This window comes from Cryptotermes secundus, unplaced genomic scaffold, assembly GCF_002891405.2.
Source record: "Cryptotermes secundus unplaced genomic scaffold, Csec_1.0 scaffold971, whole genome shotgun sequence".
Lineage (NCBI taxonomy): Eukaryota > Metazoa > Arthropoda > Insecta > Blattodea > Kalotermitidae > Cryptotermes > Cryptotermes secundus.
Window position 1 is genome coordinate 211,579 of NW_019727793.1, and position 24,621 is coordinate 236,199.

At 43.6% G+C, this 24,621-nt stretch overlaps 2 protein-coding genes across 7 annotated transcripts in view; one reads left to right on the forward strand and one right to left on the reverse strand.

Annotated features, from left to right (window-relative positions):
* Positions 1–24,621, reverse strand: part of LOC111865041 (elongation of very long chain fatty acids protein AAEL008004) — a 34,673-nt gene that overhangs the window by 2,518 nt on the left and 7,534 nt on the right. For 2 of the 5 annotated variants that reach the window (XM_023852756.2, XM_033751660.1), the window contains exons 2-8: positions 14,086–14,168; positions 12,814–13,004; positions 9,770–9,850; positions 8,397–8,453; positions 7,598–7,703; positions 4,848–4,984; positions 585–767 (exon numbers count right to left, since the gene is read on the reverse strand). In XM_023852756.2, coding sequence (XP_023708524.1) covers positions 591–767; positions 4,848–4,984; positions 7,598–7,703; positions 8,397–8,453; positions 9,770–9,850; positions 12,814–13,004; positions 14,086–14,146 — 810 coding nt within the window. In that variant the 5' untranslated portion in view covers positions 14,147–14,168 and the 3' untranslated portion in view covers positions 585–590. Of the gene's footprint in view, positions 1–584; positions 768–4,847; positions 4,985–7,597; positions 7,704–8,396; positions 8,454–9,769; positions 9,851–12,813; positions 13,005–14,085; positions 14,170–18,652; positions 18,775–22,594; positions 22,941–24,621 lie in introns of those variants that run through there. The other 3 variants (XM_023852757.2, XM_023852758.2, XM_023852759.2) reach the window with 3 other exon arrangements.
* LOC111865040 (elongation of very long chain fatty acids protein AAEL008004) overlaps positions 14,099–24,621 on the forward strand; it is a 101,621-nt gene continuing 91,098 nt past the window's right edge. Inside the window, exon 1 of one of the 2 annotated variants that reach the window (XM_033751659.1) lies at positions 14,099–14,183. Coding sequence is in view for 1 of the 2 variants with exons in the window: in XM_023852748.1 (XP_023708516.1) it covers positions 14,127–14,183 (57 nt within the window). In the remaining variant the exon portion in view is untranslated. The remainder of the gene's footprint in view (positions 14,184–24,621) is intronic. The other variant, XM_023852748.1, reaches the window with a different exon arrangement.

Consider the following 24,621-nt stretch of genomic DNA (forward strand, 5'->3'; position numbering starts at 1 on the left):
AGTTTTCGTGTTTCTAGACATTTCTGTCGTCCTTTTTTTTATTTAAAACACAACGTTTTGGTGACCAGATTCTGTCTTCATCTTCAGGTGGAACCTACTTAGTTGGGCCCAGTCAGTAGACCTAGTCCCCTTGTGTAGACACCAGCACCAAGACAAGGTGGGATATATGAGTATAAACAAAGCATGGCATAAGCCATATGTGATTATAATGTTTGTCTTAACTCTCACACTTGATTTATATATCCCATCTTGTATTGGTGGTGTTGTCCAGAGATAAGGAATAACTCTATTGATTGGGCCCAACTGAGTAGGTTCTACCTGAAGACAGAGACAAAATCTAGTTTCTGAAACATACATTTTAAACAAAAAGAGGACATGATGGATAATATCCAGAAACAGTAATTGTATTAACATACCATCATTAGAAACTTTCATACTTGATGATGGCTTGATGAGCCGAAATATATTGTAAGAGACAACAAATATATGGTGTATTCAAATTTCTTATCGTGGTTACAGATCAAAAAGAATAACTCATAGGCTGAAGTATTTGAAGTTGAAAACAGAATTTGATTCATACTTACTTGTAACTATTGCAAATTTCTCTCCAGTTTGCGATTTTTGAAGTAGGTTCTCTGGTAGAAATCAAAGAAGAGCACGAAGAAAATAACAGAATGGATGACTAGCATTCCTGCCACCAGTTTTGGGTATCCACAGTCAAAGATGAGGACTTGTGCTGAGTGGATGAACACAAGTGTGAACTGCAACTGTACAGAATTCTGTTTACATTATGGCCAGGCATTTAGTGACCCTGCATTACAGTTATTTTGTGTATTGTGCATATAATTGTGTTTTGTTTTATACATGTTGGAACATCAATGCGCATGAAATCTCCAGCATATCACTAGTTGGCATGGTACAAGAGTCTGTTCAGTTACCTACTCCATGGAGCAGGGGTCTTTGAACAAGTAACAGTTGCTTGGTTAGTCGAGAAATTTCCTGCCTTTGAAAGTTCATTACTGTGTTCAGAAGAGCCTGCCATTGGGTCGTGTCTTGAGCCACATGAATCCAGTCCACTCCACTATATCTTATTTATTTGTTCATCTGGTAACTTTTTATTTTGTTTATATACTGTAGATGTAAAAAATTCTCCTTTCTATTCATGATTCAGCCCTTTCTATGATGGTCGATTTTCTCCATAATCTCTTCTTGTTCCCATAACGATGTATATTTCTTAATATGTGTGTGGAAAATCCTGCGTCTTCTTTGTTGTATCTTATGCACTTTATATGCTAAATAATCTGACTCTTAGTGATAGCAGAATTTGCCCATTATATGATTTTTGGCAGTCTAAGCATGTCACTTTGTATATACTGGTATGTTTGTGTTTATTTGTTTATGTGTATTTTTAAGTATGTTTGCTATTGTGTTGGTTTTTAGAAGGCTATTTTTATGGTTGCATGTTTGAATAGTTTTCTGATTGCATGGATGTAATTATTCTAGTATGTGAAATTATCTTACAAATGAACATAACAGCACCAACCCCCAAAACAAAAATCATACACAAACCTTCATCCTCTATTACAGGAATAAATAACATTTATGCACCATCTTACAGGCTACCTAAATGCACACACCATAAAATCTAGGAACTCTTAACATTAAAATGTGAATTCAGTGTCACCAACTCCAAAAGTTTTGCAGAAGAAATTTATAAACTGCACATAACCCAAATTCATAAGACTTGACATAAAAGATTTATATGCTAACATTCCTGTCAACAAAATTTAAACATTACTACAAAACTTCTCAAAGAAAATAATGTAGACATGCTAACCATTAAGGAAACGACAGACATTTTGCAGACAATATTAAACCAAAACTATTTCCAATACAAAGAACACTCCCACAAATCAGTGACATGTAATTGCCATGGGATCCCCTGTATCAGGCATCATAGCAGAAATCCTTATGCTAATTTGTAACAACATCTACTGAAAAATATTCTAGAAAGTTAAACTATAACATAACCAGATTCATGGACACTGTATTTGTCATTTATATCCAGATTACACTAGAATCAATAATAGAACACTAAGACACTACAATTTACAGTCATTGATGAATAGAACAAACATCACACCTCGACCTCAACATCTTAAACAAAGAAGAAACTATAGAAATAGAGAAACCAAGGACAGTAGACATTATAATTAATAAATACCTCATGCCTCCCAGTGAACATAAAATGTCCACGTTCAAAAACTGGATACACAGCATAAATTACTGTTAAATAACACAAATGTAAGGAATTAAATACCATTATAAACAGTCCTGGTAACAACAGCTGCAGCAGAATGCAAATAGCAAACCTGTATAAACAAATAAAAGAAGCAAAATTACATGAAAGGAAAAAATGGGTAACTTTCACATAATTGGGGAATTACAATTGTGCTGTTAGAACACTGATCAAACACGCAAACATAAAAATAGCCTTCAAACAACGAAAATAATAGGAAATGTACTTCTCTTTTGTGTCGGAGAAACATCTGAGGGTGGCCAATGCTGGACGAAGCATGGAGAAGTGTATTTATATGTTTTCATGTTAAAGTGGCCGCACTTAATTGACGCGCTGTGCACTTAAGTAAAGGTAGAGTGATTATTAATGTTTTTATGTATCATATTTACAATGATGACTGTTATTATTGAGGCCCCATAAGGAATCAGAGAATATTTTACAAATGGTTGAGTGAGGAACACAGGAAAGGATGGTGATAGGAATATTTGCATCGAAGAGGGAAGACGTGACAAATCAACTGGGAACACATTCAGAATAAGAAGCCTGATAATTTGTACTCTTCACCCACTGTTATTACTAATCAAATCAGAAAGGATGAGATGGAAGGCACACGGAAGCCAAGAGCCCATGCGAGAGACCGGACACAAAAGTGATGATAATATTAAAATGAGTCGCAACGAAATAAGATGTGTGGCTGTGGACAGGAAATATCTGATGCAGGAATTACGAGCTGTTGTGTAAACGGTAATGAACTTTCCGATTCCACAGAAAGAAGGAAGTTTCTTGGAGTAACTGAGCGACTATTAGCTTCTCAAGAAGAGCCCTGCTCCATGGAATTAGTTTTATGCTCATACTGGTGTTAATGTGGATTCTGATCATATATGTTGTGTTCGCCATCGTTATGCCCTGTAACCATAACGAAGATAGAACCAGGTTCGATTCACGAAAATGAAATCGAGCGGCGACCAGCAGAGCGTTAAGGTTGCATTCCAAGGTAGGCAGAGAATTTGTAGCATGTTGCCGCAACATACTAAAGAGATGGTCCTGCGCAGTCGGCAGGCCAGGCGGAAACCCGTCTGACTGTGTGGTCAGGGGATTCCCACGCTTTAGATATTCCAGCGAAAGAAAAAAAAACGGTGAGGTACTGAGGGAGTATTTCGGAAGTCTGTGGGCTGTCGGTACGGGTAGGCTGACGTGTCTGGTGGCAGCATTAGAATAGTGGTGATGTGAGTGCCTAAAAGGGGCCGACCAATCCCATTTTTAGCCTTCGCTCCCCTTTATCTGCAGTGGTCCTACAGTCTACATTTGCCCTTCCTGGAAGGGAGAGCCCCCATACACCACAACCATTTAGACAGACCTAGATGTTTGTCAAACAGAACCAGTCATTTCAAACTGACAAAACCATCTTTGAGTCTATTTTGCCTGTCACTCGTTACGTAGTTACAGCTTCTGCAGGTCGAAATATTATAAAGATATAGCAACATGGTTAGATGTGCCGGGGGGGGGGCAAATTAACATATAGTGTGAGTAGGGAGATATCTCGGAAAACAGACTCTTAGAAGACAGCTAATGATATAGAAGGAATAAACTGGATATTAGGGAATTAGGATGTGAAGCTGGGAGGTGAATGGAACTGGCTCAGGATCGTGTCCAGTGGCGGGCTTTGTTATTAGCGATGCTGAACCTTCGGCTTCTGCTACCAGAGTCAGTTAATTAGTATGATGGATCTCAAGGAAACAGGCTGTGAGGTGGATAAAACTGGCTCAGGATCGTGTCCAGTGGCGGGCTTTGTTATTAGCGATGCTGAACCTTCGGCTTCTGCTACCAGAGTCAGTTAATTAGTATGATGGATCTCAAGGAAACAGGCTGTGAGGTGGATAAAACTGGCTCAGGATCGTGTCCAGTGGCGGGCTTTGTTTTTATCTGTGTTGAACCTTCGGGTACTGCTACCAGAGAGTCAGTTAATTAGTAAGATGGATCTCAGGGAAACAGGCTGTGAGGTGGATAAAACTGGCTCAGGATCGTGTCCAGTGGCGGGCTTTGTTTTTATCTGTGTTGAACCTTCGGGTACTGCTACCAGAGAGTCAGTTAATTAGTAAGATGGATCTCAGGGAAACAGGCTGTGAGGTGGATAAAACTGGCTCAGGATCGTGTCCAGTGGCGGGCTTTGTTTTTATCTGTGTTGAACCTTCGGGTACTGCTACCAGAGAGTCAGTTAATTAGTAAGATGGATCTCAGGGAAACAGGCTGTGAGGTGGATAAAACTGGCTCAGGATCGTGTCCAGTGGCGGGCTTTGTTTTTATCTGTGTTGAACCTTCGGGTACTGCTACCAGAGAGTCAGTTAATTAGTAAGATGGATCTCAGGGAAACAGGCTGTGAGGTGGATAAAACTGGCTCAGGATCGTGTCCAGTGGCGGGCTTTGTTATTAGCTGTGTTGAACCTTCGGGTTCTGCTTCCAGAGAGTTAGCCTCCCTGTATAAGCGTGAGTACTTGCTGGTTGGTGTCTGTTGCCAGAACTTCAGCGCATGTGTTCCAGGCTAACTCACCAGTTGGAGCAGAGTGAGGTGCTTCTTCCACCAGAGATACTTCTGGTAGTGCGGCCCCATGGCAGACAGCATGTAGTAGAAATACATGATGACGTGGACTATGTTGTTCACGAGGTTTGAAAACGTGCCGTGCCCACCTGAAATACCGGCCGATTTGTGTAAACGTCTCTGTGGTCACTACATCTCAGGGTGCGTCATACCTTGCGGCAGTCAAGGCCTGTGTATTAGAGATCTCGGATATGGCGATTTTGGTTAGCGTCATATGTTGAAAATCGAAGCGAGTAACTTTCTACTAGTGACGTAATAGCATATATTAATGTCTGATGATGAGGCAACCTCAAAGACGTTTCGTACAAATTTAGTCATAGTTGAGATTAAGGCTTTCAGGCCCGGAGCGCTGCTCGTGCGGCCGAAGGAAGAGAATCAGACGTGGAAATCTAATAATAGCAAGCTCAGCTATCCCCGTAACAGGTCGTGGAGCACCACAGGGTTGTGAGACGTCGAGGCTCCCACATTTTCTCTAGATATTAGGCTCACAGATAGCGGTAAGGTTGTCAGCCTTACGCGCCAGCCGCTCTTTACCCCCAAGAAGATTCATGGTACTCATTTCTCTTAGAGGTTGAGTCGACCCCAGGGCCATAGTGCGGCTGGAAGGATTAGGTCAATTGAAAAACCCACTGACCTCATCGGGAATGGAACCCACGACCTTCCGATTTGTAGCATAGTTCCTCAACCAGCTAAGCTCTGCATGCCCCCTAAACTAATAATACTATATTAAAAGGGAAATGACGTAGAAGGAGGATAGAAGAAGGGAAGATGAAGAGAAGAAGGTGAGAATAAGAAGGAAACTTGAGTGGGGAGGGGGCGAAGTCAATTTAAATTATTGCTTGGCCTGTACTCTGCAGGAAGTTGCAAAAACGCTGCTATTAGTTTCGCCATGGCTACGTCTGTCTGTCTGTCTGTCCCTTGTAACTGCTCGAGCACCTCCGAGCTGATTTTTGTAGCATCTGTTGGAACGTTTTGCTCAAACCTGTCTACAGGTACCAGTTTCGGTTTGTCTCCATTATTATTATTATTATTATTATGGATCCACAGTGCTTTGTTGGGCCATGACCGCTTTTTAAGTTTCTTAATCTTATACACAGACGGTAGGACTCCTTGGACGGGGGATCAGCCCGTCGCAAGGCCTCTGCCTACACACAGAATAAACGCATACAATACAGACATCCATGCCTTGAGTTGGATTCGAACCCACAACACCAGTGTCGAGCGGGTAAAACGGTTCATGCCTTAGTCCGCGCGGCCATTGTGATCATCTTATGTCCAGTATACGGCTAAATTTCCGATATGTCCTGGGTTTCAAGATAATTAAACGAGAGTGTGAGAAGGAACCAGAATTGTCATAACTTGTTCGGTTCAGGTATGATTTACGCTATGCGGAGTTTCTTAACCTCATGACCTCCTTTTGTATGATTAGAAATCCTCAACTGTGTTTGTGGCCTTAATCTTTTTCCACATTGCTTTCAAACCTGTGTCCCATTTTGCTTACTTTAGCAATGTATTAGCTTTCACATAACAAAACAAAGAAAACACACATGTTCAATAGCTTCGCTCATTAACCCTTCAAATCACAGAGGTAACTATATGTACCAGCTGCATTAACATTCTGAAGTTCTGAATTCTGCACACACAGTGTATTTATGCGTGACGTATCAGATTAAACAGTGATTATTATCTAAACAGCTTTAATCGCGCGTTTCCTGTGAGGTGCGGACTGAATTCTTAAATATTATTTAGAGTTCTTTTCTGTCCCTCCTCCCCCATAAAATATTCCCCACCACTTCCTTATGCCCCTCCCTACGTATCGTCTTCATAGGGTTAACCGAATTATGTTATAAATAAACGTTTTTTCTTTTGTACAAAACTATTTGCCCGTTCAGTGTCCGAGCGAGTTGACTCAAACGGTAGCACCTTATTGACGTAGTATTTGAGGTTCTCACAGCGGTGGTTATGAAGTGTTCTGTCTTCTAGGATATACCGCCGTGCAGTTCTTTGAAATTCAGCCAACGTTACGTTTCGAAGGAAAATGTCACTACCATCTTCAGGGTCGAATAATAAGCGAGACACCAGCGTGAAAGGTGGTGACAGGCGGAAAGAGCTGGTTTCTTGCTTGGATTACTGTTGGACCCTGAAGATGGAGGCGACATGTTCCTCCGAAACATCGATTGACTTTCAGCGTAGTGCTACATAGCGATAAATCCCAGAAGATAGAATTCCTCAGCCTTATTTAGATTTTCGTGGTTTTACCGAGTCCCTCCAGAAGAATGCTGCCATAGTGTCTTGAAATGAGCCACGACCGCTTCTCTACATATCCTTTCCAGTTTATCTTTCAGCGAAATTCTTACCATTGGGTGCTGTATAGTCTAAACTGCTGAGGGCGCCGTCGCCAAATGAACCGTGAGAAAACAAAAACGTTCCCTTTCGTTTTAAATGATGCGGCCATCTTCAGCACGTGAAGGTAGCGTTAGGGCCCTAGACTCGTATTCCAGAGGTGCCAGGTTCGAGTCTCTACTGGAACACTGGCTTTCTTGTCTGATTTTTCGTGACTTTTCTCAGTTCCTGAAGGTAAATGCTGGATAGTACCCCGATCGGGCCCCACTCCTTCAAATGCTTTACAATTCATCAGTAATCCTACCTGCCCTCAAATGACTCCCGCCCATAGAAACATAGACTTGATGTGTTACACATACCTGCAATAAACTTAACGCACACCCACGTTTCTAGGGGCGTCACCGTGTGGTGATAGAGATGTAGAATGGTCACCTGGTTGTCCTTCTTTCGCAGTACAAAGAAGAACTGTAACAATAGAGCGTTGTTTGGTAACATCTGGAGGTCTTTACACATGTACAGTGTACAGCAGCCCTGTCCAACGCGGCGCCCGCGGTATATTTTTCTGGCGCCCTCCGTAACCACATATAATTGAGCCGATTTTTAATATTATTTCAAATTGTAAGACGAGACATTTTTGAACGTCTGAGTACTGTTAAATATTTTCGAAAAATTTTATTATTATTATTATTATTNCGCAACTGTGTGACAATTAATTGTAGCCGTTTCTTGTAGATTGTTGAATAAACCAATTAAACATCTCTACGGCGTCTTCGGTAACGTAAACACGTTACACTGGTGTCAGAAGTGGGATACGAACTTACACACGTGACCGACGGGATTAGGACTTACACGCGTGATCAGCGAGATTCGAACTCAAAACACGTTACAATATTGATATATTTCCATATTTCTTTTTAATTTTGGCCTTTTTCCAGAAATTCAGATAGACGAGATTCCTGGCTCCTGCCCCCTCCCTTCTGGCGCATAAGGAGCCGCTCTTCCCCTGGGGTGTGAATGCTTTCCTTGCCAGTATTGGAATGTGTAGCAGCGAAACCTGCGGAGGTGCAGTAACTAGCAAATTAAGAGATTGAAACCTCACTCATTTAGTTTCACAGAAATGTCACCTCCCTCTCATAACCGCGGCTGTTCGTTACTCACCGTGTCCATGAATTCCGTGAACTTCGATAAGTAGTACCACCAGCACAGGTTGGCCATCTGCAAGAAACAAGAGTAATCCATGATTATCGGATTCTTGCCTTTTTATTTTTATGTGTGTTATTTTAAGATGCGTAGTTGGTTGAGGCACTGAGGTCGCGTGTTCAATTCCCGATTAAGTCGTTGCATTTTTCAGCTGACCTAATTCTTCCAGCCGTACTATAGTCCTGGGGTCGGCTTAGCCTCCAACAGAGATGAGTACCAGGAATCTTTCTGGGGGTAAAGAGCGGCCGGTCAGCCGCCGCATAGGACTGATAACCTCGCCACCGTCTATGAGGTTGTTGGCTAGAAGATATGGGAGGCTCGACGTCTCACAACCCTATGTAGCTCCACGGTCTCTTATAGGGACAGCTTGGCACGTAAGGGTGACAACCTCACCGCCATCTATGAGAGGATTGGTTAGAAACTATGGGAGCCTCGACATCTCACAGCCCCATGGGCCTCCACGGCCTGTTAAAGGATAGCTTGGCACGTAAGGCTGACAACCTTACCGCCATTTCTGAACCGATTGTCTAGAAAAACTGTGGGAATCTGACATCTCACAACCCCATGGGCCTCCACGGCCTGTTACAGGGATAGCTTTATGCGTTTTCACTACTCTGTCAGTATCCAGGCGGTATAGCCTGGAACGGTTGGATGGCTGCTGAAGTACGAATTGGAGGCAGTGAAGGCCCATGAAGGGACTCTCCTAGCTTTTACGTGGGGGGGACTTAATTTAGCTACGAAAACCTCAAGTAATGATAGCCGGTGTCACGGTCGAGATTCGAAGCGAGGACCTCCAGGATACCAGCCTAGAGCATTACCGCAGATCCTCTCGATACTGATATGTTGCGAGCGGTAGCCTGTTTCTTCTTCTGGGAGTTTCTTGAGGTGCACCTCAACCTCTGCATTCGATCGTTCAAGTTGATCCAGTTATTACAGACGTGTCAGGGCAACAGTGGGAACTGCGCCTTGGTGTGCTGCACCCCGCCCCACAGCCTCTGGCACAGCTGAGCTGCTTCGCTGCTGTTTTGTGAGATGTGACAACACTCTGTGGTGCAGTAGACCGTTGGATATGTTTCGGATGAACCTACAGCCTCCATCTTTGGTTTGGAAGAGCAAGCCGAGCGTGTAAAAATGTCACAGACCTAGAGAAAAGCCAAACCATGGTCCTGATGGGACCAGTAGGAGTACACATCATTGCTTTAGAGGGGCATAATGACGGGAAGGAAGATGTTATGATGACGAATCCTCAGAAATGACATTAATGCTAATTGAATGGGTAGACGTTCCTCACTCGTCGAAATATGTGGATGGCTTAATGTAGTGATACTCACCCTGAGCGCTGTTGGGCTGTGTGAGTAGTCAACGGGTTGGCACCTGTAGCTGTACTCCTGGAGCCAGCCGCTCATCAAATGCTGCGGCAGACAAATACTGGTTAGCCTCGCTTGCCACTGAGAGACTGGAGTGTTGACAGTTCCTCTTATTATTTGCATTGGTACCTACCCTCATTAGCGTGTACTCAAACGATTAGAAACCTACAATGATCAAGAAAATTTCTGTCTTCTGTGATATAACGTCATGTAGTCCGTTGAAAGTCAGTTGACCTTTCCGAGGAACATGTCGCCTCCATCTTGAGGGTCGTAGAAGAAGTGAAGGAAGAAACCAGGATGAACCTTATTCTTCGACCCTGAAGGTGGCGACGAGATGCTCCTAAGAAACGTCGGTTAACGTTCAACAGAATATACAGCGTTATATCCGAGAAGATGAAACTCTTCATCACGGTCACTGTGACCCCAAATCCTAAAACGTTAAATTTCCGGACATTCAGTATCATCCTAAGTTTCATTTCGGACTATGTTTCTGACTCTTGACTCTGCCTCCGTCCTCAGGGAGGAATCCTGCTCTTTTGAGTTCAATCAGTGGAGCTAGTCACTATGTTCAGGCTCAAAAAGTAACACAACACACGGTATATGAACCAAGCAAGGCAAACCATCCGCGGTAATTAAGGTAAAAAGACACATGTGACCCCTCGCACCTGTGGCATTGCAAAAATCGATTGGGCCCAGCTGAATATATTTCTTACCTGAAGACGGAGACGAGTCCAGCTCCGAAACGCTGTCTCCGATAAAAAAAATCGGATAATGTCCAAGAAATTCATTATTGTATTAATATAACGTTTCTAAGAATTTTTAAATTACAAGCTTAATTCGACCTGGATCCTTAGTTACTGGTGAAAAGTATGTCCCTCTGGGCTGTAACACCATGCATTTCGGAGAGAACCCTATGTTTCAGAGGAACATACCGCCTCCATCTTCATGGTCGAGATATAAGTCAAGTAAGAAGCTAGGAGAGGCAGGCGTCATGTCCATGATTTTAAGCCTGGCCGTTCTCAATTGAATGCGTAGTGAATTTGCTGGAGTGCAGTGAGACACGGGTTACAGGAAGTGCATGGACCGTGGTTACAGCGCACCGCCCTCTTTCTAGCAGTCCTGAAGCAATCACTGCCCTGATACTTCTTTCTATACTTCTCACATGCAACGCAGATCTGTAATTAAAATGAGCTACTCTCTAGAACTTTAGATGTGTTATGTAAGTGCTGACATTACTGAAATAGTACAGAAAAATGAGCAAGTTTAATTCACGCTGTACATGAATTTATTGAACCAGAGTTCAATAACGAGTCGTTAGTCGTTTAGAAACAAACAGAAATACCGGGATGAGGCTGCTTTCATTGTTAGTATCACAGCTGAAATTTTAATGAAGTTAAGAAACTAAAGTTTATTCATGCAAGGTTAAAAGAAAGGTAAAGTAATTAATAATTAATTAATAATAAGGTAATTAATAAATTAAACACTATATCATGAAGACATATGAAAGAGTGGAGGTATAGAGCCAGTCTTGAACTCGGCAATAGTTGGAGGTGTGTGGTCAGTTTCACACCCCGGCCGCTTTACCCTCGGAAGATATCGCCCGTTACCCATTAGATAGGAGACTGATGGGTCCCAGAGCCGGTCTGGACGCGGTGGAGAAGAGAAAAATCTTTCCCCTGGCCGTTCCAGCCCGTCGCTATGTCGACTGAGTTATCCTGACTCCTAATTTATTCATGTAATCAAAGAAAAAATTCTGTGAATGAATAAGCAGCCGCATGCAAGACTCGACTACAACACTTGCCTATCGCTTTAGCAAGCGTACGGAGTAAATTCATGACGGCATTGCATGTTCAATTCGGTCTACGATAGGGAACAGAAAGGATGCCGTACTGTGCTGGGGCTACAGACTTACTTTGCACGACACCGTCGCCTAGTCTCGGTCAGTAGGTTACTTCATTCCCCTGTAATCGAATGCGCGTAAGAGTTCAGTGGGTAAGTAGTTTCGTGACACACTTAAGGACTCACTTTCACTCTTATATGCACTTTCTCTCAAGGTCGGTCTCCGGTAGCATTTCACGGTCTCGGCCGCTTAGACAAAGGACTGTCTGCCACTCGTGTTCACAAGCGAGTCTGGTTATGCAACCGTTGCTGCTTCTACAGGGTATGTCACGTATTACTGACAGACGATGTGCGTGGGATAAAATTGAAAGGATTGGTGGGGAAGTAGTCCTGTTTCAAATACATGTCCCGGAATTCTGAGGGGACTTAGGAAAACCACGAACAACCTCATACTGTAGCGGCCGAGATTCGAAGAGGTTACCTCCCGAATACAATTAAGAAGCTTTGTTGGATGAACAAACTTGCTGTGTCCATTACATGCGTAATCTAAATTGGAGGATAAAGTTTTGTGACGCTTTACAGCACAGTGTGGTAACTACGCATACCTCCTGCTGCAACATCCAAAACTCTGTACTTTGTCCACGCAGTGAATGTATTTTGTATGATTCTCACTATAAGCAACATCGGTAGGTTTTATAACGGAGATTCAGTGTTTTCTGTGAGGTAGGAACTGAATTGTTAAATGTTATTCAGACAAGCTTGAGGCTTCAGAAAATACAAGACGCTTAAACTTGGCGGTTGTCAAGCTTACGACCATTCAAGTGATAAGCTGCCGTTGTAGCATAAGATAGGTAAGCTAGGCATGATCTGCTCTGCAAAGTCTGCACTGACAGAGGACTTATGTATAGTGCAAAAGGGAGAATTTTCAATGACATGCCATATGTGCGATACGTACACTTGACAAAACGCCAAGCATAACCCCATCTTCTCGTCAGAGAGGATGTTACATAAAGACTGTGACCGTGAAGGTTCATTCAGTTGAACAAATTTCTGGCCTTGAGTCTCAAGGTGCTTGGCGCCAAGACGAACTGTTTGGCGGTAAACGGCCCGCAGTAAAGTAACTCTGAGGCTTCAGAGGATTAGCGAACTGAGCTGTTCGTGCTACATACCTCCCACAGCATGATGACACTGAAGATGACTTGAACGGCGTTATAGACGACTAGAACGGCGTTGAGCTGGTATGGCTTCCTGTTGGCCATGAGGCGGGGACCCAGGACGACCACCAGATATAGGTACCCTGCCACAATCACCATCGTGGGGAAGGGGCTCTCCATGAGGGGCCAGTCGTTGACCCTGGGATCTGTAGAAATTGACGGAATCCGTGTACTACCCGTTCTTTACATTTCCATAATCGTTGCATTGTCATGCGCCATTCTCAGTTCATCTCTGACATCTGCATTGCGTTTGCCTCGCTTTGTGATCACCGTGACAAAGCGCATTTTTGCGGTCTCCGTTCTTTAGGCTACTTTCCTTTCCTGGAGAAAAGAAAGTTGGCTGATGGGACCAGCACGCTCTCTGCCATCCCAGCTTTATCGAAATCCACGAAATTGAATATGAACGCTAGGTCAACAGAGACAACGCGAACAGGTTGCTTTATTGTTCCTGTTGCTAGTAGTAACAACACGATGGTTGCGTCAGCTTCTGAGGTGGGAGGGACACGAACGGTAATTAATTTGGGATGTTGAAATTATGAATGGTAATAGGTGTTCGAAAATATAAGGCACTTCTGCTTGGAATTTTACAAGCAACATGGCGGCAAAGAGAAAATTGTAATTAACTTCCGGTTTGTCTTTGAACTGAACTTCTCAGCGAGACTAGGGCCCTCACTATATAACCTCGGGGCGGACCCAACAGAAAACACCGCCTCCAACAATCCTATTGTCATCGGCGGTTACATAGCGATAGACTGGATATTGTTTTCGGGGGAACTTGTTTACTGACCGTTACCAAGCAACGCATATTCCTTACTTCGATCGTTGCATAGCAACGGTACAACATGCTACAATATATTTAATACTGGATGAAACGCATATGGTACTGAAATGAAGTTGTTCCTAGCATAAATATATTAAATACGAACATATGAAAGGACAGTATGTGTGAAGCGGTGTAATCTGTTAGAAGTTTACCAATGTTTCGGAACAAAGTACTACCTCAATCTTCAGGGCGAAGTCAAAATCAAGCAAGCGGCAAGTACCAAGAGCGTAATCTGCTTGCCTGTTGCGAGCTTGGCTACTCTTCGCCTTGAAAATGGAGCGAGAACTTTCCTTTGAGATGCTGATAAACTTCTACCGCTGTACACGGCGTCACATTCTACAAGGTAGACGTCACCGTGAGAACTTCTTATTGATCTGTTACAGCTGTGTGGGGATATTGCTCACCGCTAATGGAGTCCACCAGATTAACGTAGCGGTCAATAGCCATGCGTACCAGTACCGACATGGCCCTCCTTTATCTCCGCCACCTGAAAAACACAGTGGTAAGTTGTTATTAAGCACTACCTTCCTTTATCAATGGTATAGAATGGACACTGTGTTTAACGGCGCGTTATGACTACACTATTTGTATACTTCGAGGCTTTGCGCATGCAGTTCAAAGCCTGTGCTTTGAACAAACGAGGGTTTGGCGACCGATCCTTATTGGTGTCGAGGAATTATGACTGATAAATTAATGTTTAAGTTATTAGTTGGTGTAACAGCATTGACGTACTGGTAGTCAAGTAAATAAAGATGAAGTAACACACTGCAGCACAGTGGTAACTATAAGCACCATCGTCTTTATCGCAGATCTCTACATTTTGCCCCTCATTTCCGTATGGCTCTCATAGTGAGCAGGGATTACCGTATTTACGCATATATAGGCCGCACATTTTTTGCCAAAAATTCAAGAGGAAAACTGGGGTGCGGCTTATATTCGAAATCACACTTCATTTAAAAAAAAATATATATTCATAATTAGTAATACAGGGTGTTCTACTCATGAAATAATATTCCAAGAAAATTATTTTTTTCTATAATTTATGTGTGAAAATTGTGTTGCGGCCTATACACGCACGCGGCTTATACATGCGTAAATACGGTATTTCCCTAAGTCTTCTGCATATATGCCCAATGCTGACGGAACTCAGCACTTAAACACAGTTCACGCTACAAAAGGGCCAACTAAGTCATTGCGACAGTACTGACCAGTAGAAAGTTTACTTACAGTGCAGGAAACACTTTATTTACGTTAATTGTAAAATCCGGCCTCCTTTTGCGAAACCAAGTGACATTTCTGGACCCACATTAACTGAATTACTTTATTTCTTGACATGAGGTCTCCTTGCACCATCGGATGTGTGCGAACAAGCAGTAGGAAGGAAAACGAGGCTCAGGAGACCAAGTTATGGCGTTATAACCCCTGCCTGTCGAGAAAGCCCTGTAATGGAGCGAAACTAAATTACGTAAGAACTGAGTTGCAACCCGTCCTACAAACTGTTTCCATTGTTACGTCCCTCTTAAGCCTACAGAAGGGGACAAGAAGAAATGGTGAAAGGGGGGGAAATCGATGTAGCAGTTAAGCACGTTGCAGACATTCTCAATAGCACCACACGTTATGCCATACCGGTGAAAAGGAGAACTTTCCAACTAATGCAGATTGCAACCTCCACTCGTGTTTCCATTAAAAAAAGAAGGAACAAGCCTTGGACGCAGTGGCAAAGAACCCATGATATTCCTCTTTGCAATCTCGTTAACTCTTCAAATGAGAAAATAGATTCAGCAATCAAGGAACAGTTATCGAACACCTGGCAGAAAACTTTACAAGGGCTCGACACCAACAACATGACAGACCCCTGGAGGATAACTGAAAGCTTAACAAATACGTAATATCCTGCCCTTTACCATTAACGGGAAAAATGAGACCGCAGTTCAAGAAAAATTACACGTCTTTGCGAATGCCTCAGAACAAATTTTCACTATAGATTCGGATGTACGCGGTGGCATAGTTAGTTGAGGCACTATGCTACAAGCGGGAAGGTCGCAGGTTCGATTCCCGATGAAGTTATTGGATTTTTTAATTGACCTAATCCTTGTAGCCGCACTATGGCCATGGGGTCGACTCAACCTGTAACAGAAATGAGTACCAGGAATCTTCCTGGGAGTAAGAGGTGGCCGGCGCGCAAGGATGACAATCTCACCGCCATCTGTGAGCCGGTTGTCTAGAGAAAATGTAGGAGCCTCGACGTCTCACAACCCTATGGGCCTCCACGGTCTGTTACAGGGATACCTTTACCTTACATTTACCTTCTCAAAATTGTTGCCAAAAATATTTGATATGTTAAGATTTGAGGTCTGCAGCCACCCCCTCGCGCTGGTTCCTCGATCGCGGATTTTTCTACTCTGAAGATGGAGGCGATATGTTCCTCCGAAACGTCGGCTTACACAAGATCTACATGGTACCACATCCCAGAAGACGGCGTTCTTCAAAATATTTAATAGATCACCTGCGCTAAATTATTTTCCTACACAATGGAAAGAGGCAAAAATTATTATGCTTCCGAAACCAGGTAAAGACCACACGTCTCTACTAAATTATAGACCACCAACTCCGTGATTTTAGTCCACAAGCGAACTATACCGATCGAGAGACCGCCACCTGTCGGCGAAGTTTAGTGCTAACATTTGCTGATAGAGGATGTCGCGTGGTCAGCGCAACGAATCCCCACGGCCGTTAATTTCGGTTTTCTAGACCGGAGCCGCCATTTCCTTGAAATAGCTCCTCAATCATCATCACGAGGCTGAGTGGACCCCGTTCCAGACCCTCTATTTCTCCGAAAAATCTGGTAGCGCCGGGAATCGAATCCGAACCTCTGGGTCTGTAGCCAGGAACGCTGACCACTAGACAACAGGGGTGGTCATTATAGACCAACAAGCCTTCTAAATTATCTATGTAAACTTTTTGATGAAACCATTTTGTAAAGACTAAACTTCCAACTTCTGAAGCTGAAAGTTATCACAAACAACCAATACAGTTTTAAAACAGGCCACTCCACAACACATGCACTCTTAAGAAACATAGAGCTCATTACGCTCGGTTTCAACAACAACAACAACAAAAACAAAGCTACAGTGATAATATTCCTATATACTGGGCGAGCATTCGACAAGGTCTGGATCACAGGGCTGATTGCTAAACTTCTTGCGGCCAAAATCCCACCTCACTTCATTCATATAATACACAACTGTGCCCAGAACCGATCTTTATGTGTAATGCACAGAAACTCTTGTTCAAGCCTACGTCCCTTTCATGCCGGGGTGCCCAGGGTAGCTCACTTAGACCCAACTTTTCAGTATTTATATAACGACATTTCGTCAGTTGAAAATGACTCAACATTGCCATGTCGGTCTGTTCTGATGACACGAATACAATGTATTTACATTATTTTCCAAACGATTACTCCACTATCGCCGCAGTACGCGTCCAGTAAAGATTTGCCAGCGTCTATATCAAGGGTCTCCAAACTATGGCCCGCCATGTGATTTTATCCGGCCCGCGAAAGAATTGTGCAGAAATGCGCCAATTGAACTAATTTTTCATTAAGTCCTGGTAAAAAAAATATTTGTTCATAGATTTCAAATTCATTAATTAATTGTGTTAAATATATTTAGATATTCCATATTATGTTAATATTAATATTATTCACAATTTTACTAATTCTGGACCGATTTTAAGAATGCAAAAAAAGTTCCATCATTCACATTAATTGTTTTATTATAATTTGTGATGAAAATATGAGCATTTACTGCTACTGTCTGTTGTCATTAATATACGATAATTTATTCTCACGTACTTTGTGTTTAGTTTATGTAACTCTGTGCTTTCAATAAAACTCACATACCTAGAGTTATTAATTTCTCATTTTATCCGGCCCGTGGAAAGTGCTGAAATACTTAATGTGACCCGCGTTTCGAAAAGTTTGGAGACCCCTGATCTATATGAATACATAGCTTGCACGGCTTGCTCTGACAAAGCAAAGTATCATGGGGTTACGCTCGATTCAAAATTAACGTACAGAACCCACATATCCTGTGCTTTGCGCAAAGCTACTTACATGCTGAAGCAACTCTTCCCTATCTTAAACAAATCCTCCACCATTGACATTAATTTAGCGTTAGTAATTTATAAATCTCCCGTCACGGTAGCCGAGCGGTCTAAGGCATGAACTGTCTTCGCTCGCTCGGAAGCCGGGATCGTGGGTTCGGATCTGTTTCCTGTGAGGTACGAACTGAATTCTTATATATTATTCTTATACACTGCCGGTCACAATAGCCGCGCGCTCTAAGGCATGCACTGTCTTCGTTCGCTTGGAAGCCGGGATCGTGGGTTCGGATCTGTTTCCTGTGAGGTACGAACTGAATTCTTATATATTATTCTTATACACTGCCGGTCACGGTAGCCGAGCGGTCTAAGGCGTGCACTGCCTTCGCGACAAGATAAGAATGTCACTAGTAAGAAGTTATGCCACGAGGTTAGCGAGGGCACTGTATCGGAAGTCGGTAACCAGCGAAAACAGCCAGATTCAAGACCTAGGATACTACGATCTCGTAGGTGATAAATATCTACATCCCTTATCCCTGCTTGCTGGATAATCCGCTTGGCACGACACTCTTAAGTAACACATGAGGAAACAATTGGCTGAAATTGATCNCAATACGATCTGGTAGGTGGTAAATATCTTCATCCTTATCCCTGCTTGCTAGATAATCCGCTCGGCACGACAATCTTTAGTAACACATGAGGAAACAATTGGCTGAAATTGATCAGTATCACTATATCAATACAGACAACACAAATATGTGTGTATGTGTATATTTGTGTGCATGTATGTGCAAATGTTATATACAACTGTAAAAAGAATTATATAAACTATTTTTTTCAAATAGAGCAGCAGCACAGAGCGGGACTAACCTTAGGGTTCGCGTATTCAATGCCGGACTGCTGGCTAGAAGTCAGTTTCCATCCGGAAGGTCCTGCGACCGCCCAACTCGATCAAAAATTTCCGTGGTTTATCTTCGTCCTAGAGCAAATGTTAAGTTGGTGCTCAAATTCTCACGTTGCACTGCTTGCTTCACACACAGCCCTCCCAATGGTAACAAAATTTCGCTCTAATGTAGTCCTCCTAATGTTAACACCAAAATTTCACTACACTGCAACGTCATTCCAACGTCATATCCAAAAATAAAATAATTCCGATCACGTGCATCACCTCAACCAGAAGGACGAGTGAGCACTGCCTGGGAACTTTCAAAACCGGCGATGTAGTTTCTTGTCCCCCTTCCCCCAAAAGTAATGTCCCTCACAACCTCCCAATTTTTTCTCTTCTCCCTCTGTCTCTCTTTCAGGCAGCGTTCAGTTGTCCTCTGAGAGGGATGAAGGGGGGGTCCGCTGCTCTGCCCAGTCGGAGAGCCTGCACTGAACGGCCGATCCCTCCTCTCATCCAATAGAAGACCCCGTTCGTTGCCTAGCAGCGACACAGACAGGAAGGGGATCGCATAAGCCCCCTCCTTTAGGAAAGTAGGCTAAAAACTTAGTCCGTACCTCACAGGAAAGACACTCCGTCATCATGACAACCACCAACCGGCTAATGATCTTTAGGTAAATAATGGTTTCTTAACGTGAGAATCATGCGGAACACATGAAGGCATTCTGTGGGCAGAATGCATAGTTTCTAGCCCTCTTTCTTAATTTGTATATGCTGCTGGTCCTTGCCAGCGCAGTCTTTCTCGGGTCCTAGTCCCTTGGGACTCGAGACCATATTTTACTGTCTCAGATTTGAGACTTCCCTTTTCGTCGCCTCCTACAATGCACAGGGTCACGGTGGAGGTATTCGACCAAGTCCAAGTCACATCGCCACTGACGATAAGTCAGTCAGTAAGTCTTGGTGTCGAACCCCGTTTGGGGCTCATGACCAGATATGTATTACTGTTGAACGTTACGGTTTTGTTTTTTGTGGGGCGCCCTCTCTGACGAGAGGACGGGTCTGTCTTTTTTACATGCTACTGGGTCTTGCCAGCGTAGTCTTTCTCGGGTCTGAGTCCCTTGGGACTCGCGACCATATTTTACTGTCTCAGATTTGAGACTTCCCTTCAAAGTCAAAGTCACACAGCGACCGACGGCCCGTCAGTCAGCAAGTCTTGGCGTCGAGCACCCTCCTGGGGCCCATGACCAGATACCTATTACTGTTTGACAGTTACGGTCTTATTTCTGCGAGGCGCCCCCTCCGACGAGAGGACGGGTCTGTCCCCCATATATGCTGCTGGCTCCTGCCAGCGCGGTCCTTTTCGGGTCCGAGTCGCTTGGGACTTGCTACCATATTTTACTGTCTCAGATTTGAGACTTCCCTTTTCGTCGCCTCTTACGACTCGCAGGGTTACGGTGGAGGTATTCCATCACGCCTCCACACGGGGGGGTATTCGACCAGAGTCAGAGTCAGAGTCAGAGTTACATTGCGACTGACGGTCAGTCAGTCAGTAAGTCTTGGTGTCGAGCCCCATTTGGGGCTCATGACCGGATATTAATTATTATCGTTTGACAGTTACGGTCTTGTTTCTGTGGAGCGCCTTCTCTGACGAGAGGACGGGCCTGTCTTTTGTATACGCTGCTGGTCCTTGCCCGCTCACAGTTCTCGTTATATAGCCGCAGCACGGACCGCGTAGGAAATAATTCCATTGTTGATGACACGACGTGATATCTATTTTGTCAGTCCATTGGTACGCTGACTTTCGCATAGCAACGAGATATAAACAATCGTCCTATTGTTGCGTGATGAACCGTGTTTACAAAGCTGTTTCTTGGCAACGCGTTAGTCAAATCCGTTACAGTATCTTCCTTTCGATTTTGAAAAAAAAAATAACGTATATACAAAAAGGCCTGAACATCGTTCATCCTGCCCTGGTGGACGTGTGTTCGCTGCTATCTGTCGTAAAGTTCTGTAATGTCTGAGGTATGGTGTTGTATGTGTCGTTCACGTGCAAGTTATTCTTATGAATTTGATATTTCTCTGAGGTATTCAAATTTGTGCCCTTCCTTGCTGTCCTTATGACATTCGTGGTATCTGCTATTTGTTCCATATTTACTTTCAATGTACGCATGTTCCATATTCCCTGTGTTTTGTTTAACGCGGAGCGTTATACAATGGCACTGAAGAATTGTCATGCAAACTAGAAGAGTGCGACGGTTCAATTGGTAAACAATTGCCTGAAGATTGCCTTGTAAGGCCAGACATGTTGAATTGAATGTGATTTTAATGTCATTATAAAATAAAGGTGAGTCTGTGAACGGTTTCTTAATGCATTAGAGATGAAAGTGAGTAACAAGTGATAGATTAATTCAACAGGATATAATACAGGGTGATTCATATAGAACCGGCCCGACGAAATGAGGTGTAATATAAAATATACCATACAGATATTAAAGTAATTTACACATATCTTATCTTGGATTGTGTGCCGTGATAAGAGCAGGTGTTGAAAGTGTCCACCGTTTTCAAGTAGGCATTAGAAACACTCGCTGTTCAACAGTGTACTCCATGACTGTCGCCTGCGCACTGCAGACACGTTTCGGCATTGTCCTTGACCTTGCAGCATAAGGGCTGCCACTTGCCGGATCATGCGCACACCATTCGACTCAGCACGGCCCTCGGATTATTATGTCGTAATTGTGAGCGGTTATATGCATCACCTGCGGAATTATTAGCAAATTCATCGGGCTGTTTCTATTAGATTCACCCTGTATTATGAATATTTATATAGTAACCGAATGCTGGAATGATTCGCTGAGGGCCCAGTCCATCGACGGTCACTTCGACGAGCTGGGGAACCGAAGAAACGGAGACGGACAGCAATAAGACTGCACTGTGGTCTGATACACGAACCTGCGTTTTTTGAATGAGCGACAGTCCTCATAAAACATTCGTAAATCTCCCAGAGATTAATCACAAATATTAATATGTATGTGTATATATACATATGGAGGCGTGCGTAGCGTAGTTGGTTGAGCCACTATACTGCAAGCCAGAATGTCGCCGGTTCGATTCCTGATGAAGTCATTGGATTTTTCAATTCACCTAATTCTTCCAGCCGTACTATGGCCCTGAGGTCGACTCAGCCGCTGACAAAAACGAGTACCACGAATCTTCCTGGGGGTGAAGGACGGCCGGCGCGTGAGGCAGACAACCTCACCGCCATCCGTTAGCCGATTGTCTAGAAAATGTGGGGGCCTCGACGGCCTGATACAGGGATAGCTTTACCTTTATATATATATATATATATATATATATATATATATATATATATATATTCTTGCACGTCACATAAAGGTGTTCGTTGCTTGCACGAAATATACACATGAGACAAACTCTATAAGATAAATCTCTGTAAAAATTATCAATACAGAGCGGCACCACAGATAGGGACTGACGTTAGGGTTCGCGTATTTAATGCTGGTCTGCTGGCTAGAAGTCAGTTTACATGCGAAAGTTCCATGCAACCGGCCAACACGACCAAGGTTTCCTGTGGTTTTTCTCGGTCCTAGAGCAAATGCTGAGTTGGTACCCAAATTCCACTTTGCACTTCAGGCTTCAGATGTGGCCCTCCCAATGCCAAAATAAAGATTTCGCCCCATTGTAGCCCTTCTAAAGTTGATATCAAAATTCCGATCACACGCTGTTAAGCCCCTCCTCAAATTTCCTTTCCTCTGCTCATAACAAACTTCACTCCCTAGCGCTTCCTTCTTCACTTCCAAACGCTTTCCCGTCCCTCAGTCATACCTGTACCAGAAGGAAGAGCGGACACTGCCTGGGAACCTTCAAAGTAGGAAAATGTTTTTAACACCACCTAAATTTAAACTCACCAAAATGTTGATGAAATTGTTGTTAGGTTTCGAGCGGTAACGTTTGAAATTCAGTGCACAGACATAGGTAACTGAATCATGTGGTTCTTATTGTCCTATGAGCTTCCGGTTCCCATCCAGTATGCAGAGAAATATAGAATATACCTTTCTAGAAGTTATTATAAATTATCTCTCGCGAAAATGGCTGCAGCTGACGGCGTGGAGAATATTGGTTGTAGACCCGGCTGCTAACACCTGCAACCAGCTCGTGCAGAGCTCTAGCGGTGCACTGTGTTGCAATAATCTCACGCAGTAGTCTCACAAAATGTGCTTGTTCCCCGAACATATGTTTCTGTGTCTGTGCGAAGTTGTGTATCACAGTGACCAATGTTTATGATCGAGGTACTGGTATTGTAAAGGCTCCCACGCCCTCGCGTGGTGGAACCTGTTAGCACAAACGGATTGGTGGCGACAGAGTTATTTAGAAATTCATAATAGTTCAATTTGAATGGTTATGGAAAAGAAGGGCAAGAAAAAGCTTCCCCTGTACCAGGCCATGGAGGCCCATAAGGTTGTGATACGTCGAGGCTCCCACATTTTCTAGACAATCTGCTCACAGATGACGGTGAGGTCAGCCTCACGCATCGGCCGCTCTTTGCCTTCAGGAAGATTCCTGGTACTCATTTCTGTTAGAGGCTGAGTCGACCCCAGGGACATATTGTGGCTGAAAGAATTAGGTCCATTGAAGAATCCAGTGATTTCATCGGGAATCGAACCTGCGACTTTCCGGCTTGTAACATGGTGCCTCAACCAACTACGCTACCGTGTGACCTCAGTGAATATCATATACTATATACAGGGTGTTTCACGACTTTAGGGCATAACTGCAGGAGGTGATTTCCTATGTCTTTGTGATCAAAAAAGTTCATATAAACATGTGTCCGATTTTGGACGGTTACGGAGTTGTGACCATTTTTTCATTCCCGTACACGCCCTCATGTGAACCGCGTTTGTAAGCTGGCGGGTCGCTACTTTTAGCCAGCTACAGACAGAGCGTTCTCGTTATCTCGACACTTGAGAGGTACATAAGGCGTGGTGAGTTGGTATGTCCAGCCCCGGGTTCAAGTCACGATTAGGCCATTGGATTTTTTCAATTGACCTAATCCTTCCAGCCGCAGTATGGCCCTGGGATTGACTCAGCTTCTAACAGAAATGAGTACCAGGAATATTCTTGGGGGTAAAAGGCAACCTGCGCTTAAGGCTGACTACCTTGCCGCCATCTATAAGCCGATTGTTCAGAAAATGTGAGAACCTCAACATCTCACAATCCTACGGGCCTCCACGGCTTGTTACAGGGATACCTTTACTTTACTTACTTTATGTATATACGAAGGGCGTTCCGTAAATAATGCCTCCTATTTTTTTGTGTTAATATGTGACGTCTGAGATGGATGTTGTTGGTGTTGTAGTAAAGGTTGAACCTTCCCGTCAAAGTACTGTTAGTTTGGTTGTCAGATAGCGACAGATAGCGACAGCAGAGCAGTCTACCAAAATGGTGTCTGACATAGAAGTAAACACAGATGTGTTATTGAATTTCTCACTGCCGAACAAACTGTACCCACTGACATCCATCGACGCTTGCTAAAGGTGTACGGAGACAATACAGTGGATGTCAGCACAGTGAGGCGGTGGGTAGTGCGTTTCAACAGTGGCGAAAGTGAAGTGCGCGACAAAGCCACGCCCTGGGCGTCCCTGCTCAGCTGCCACTCCTCACGATGAACAGCGCCTCGATCAGCTCATCCATACAGATCGGCACTGTGAGGCGGTGGGTAGTGCGTTTCAACAGTGGTGAAACCCATGAACCCATGAAAGCTGACAAGGTTTAAAGGTAAACATCTCCTCGCCAAATTTAATACTGAAGGGATATTAAGAAAAGGGGTAGTTAGTTAGTTAGTTTGTGAGATAGAGTTCGATACAGTTGAACAGTTAGACTAGACAGTCACATAGTTAGGAAGTTATTAAGTTACAAGTAATCGCTCACACAGATA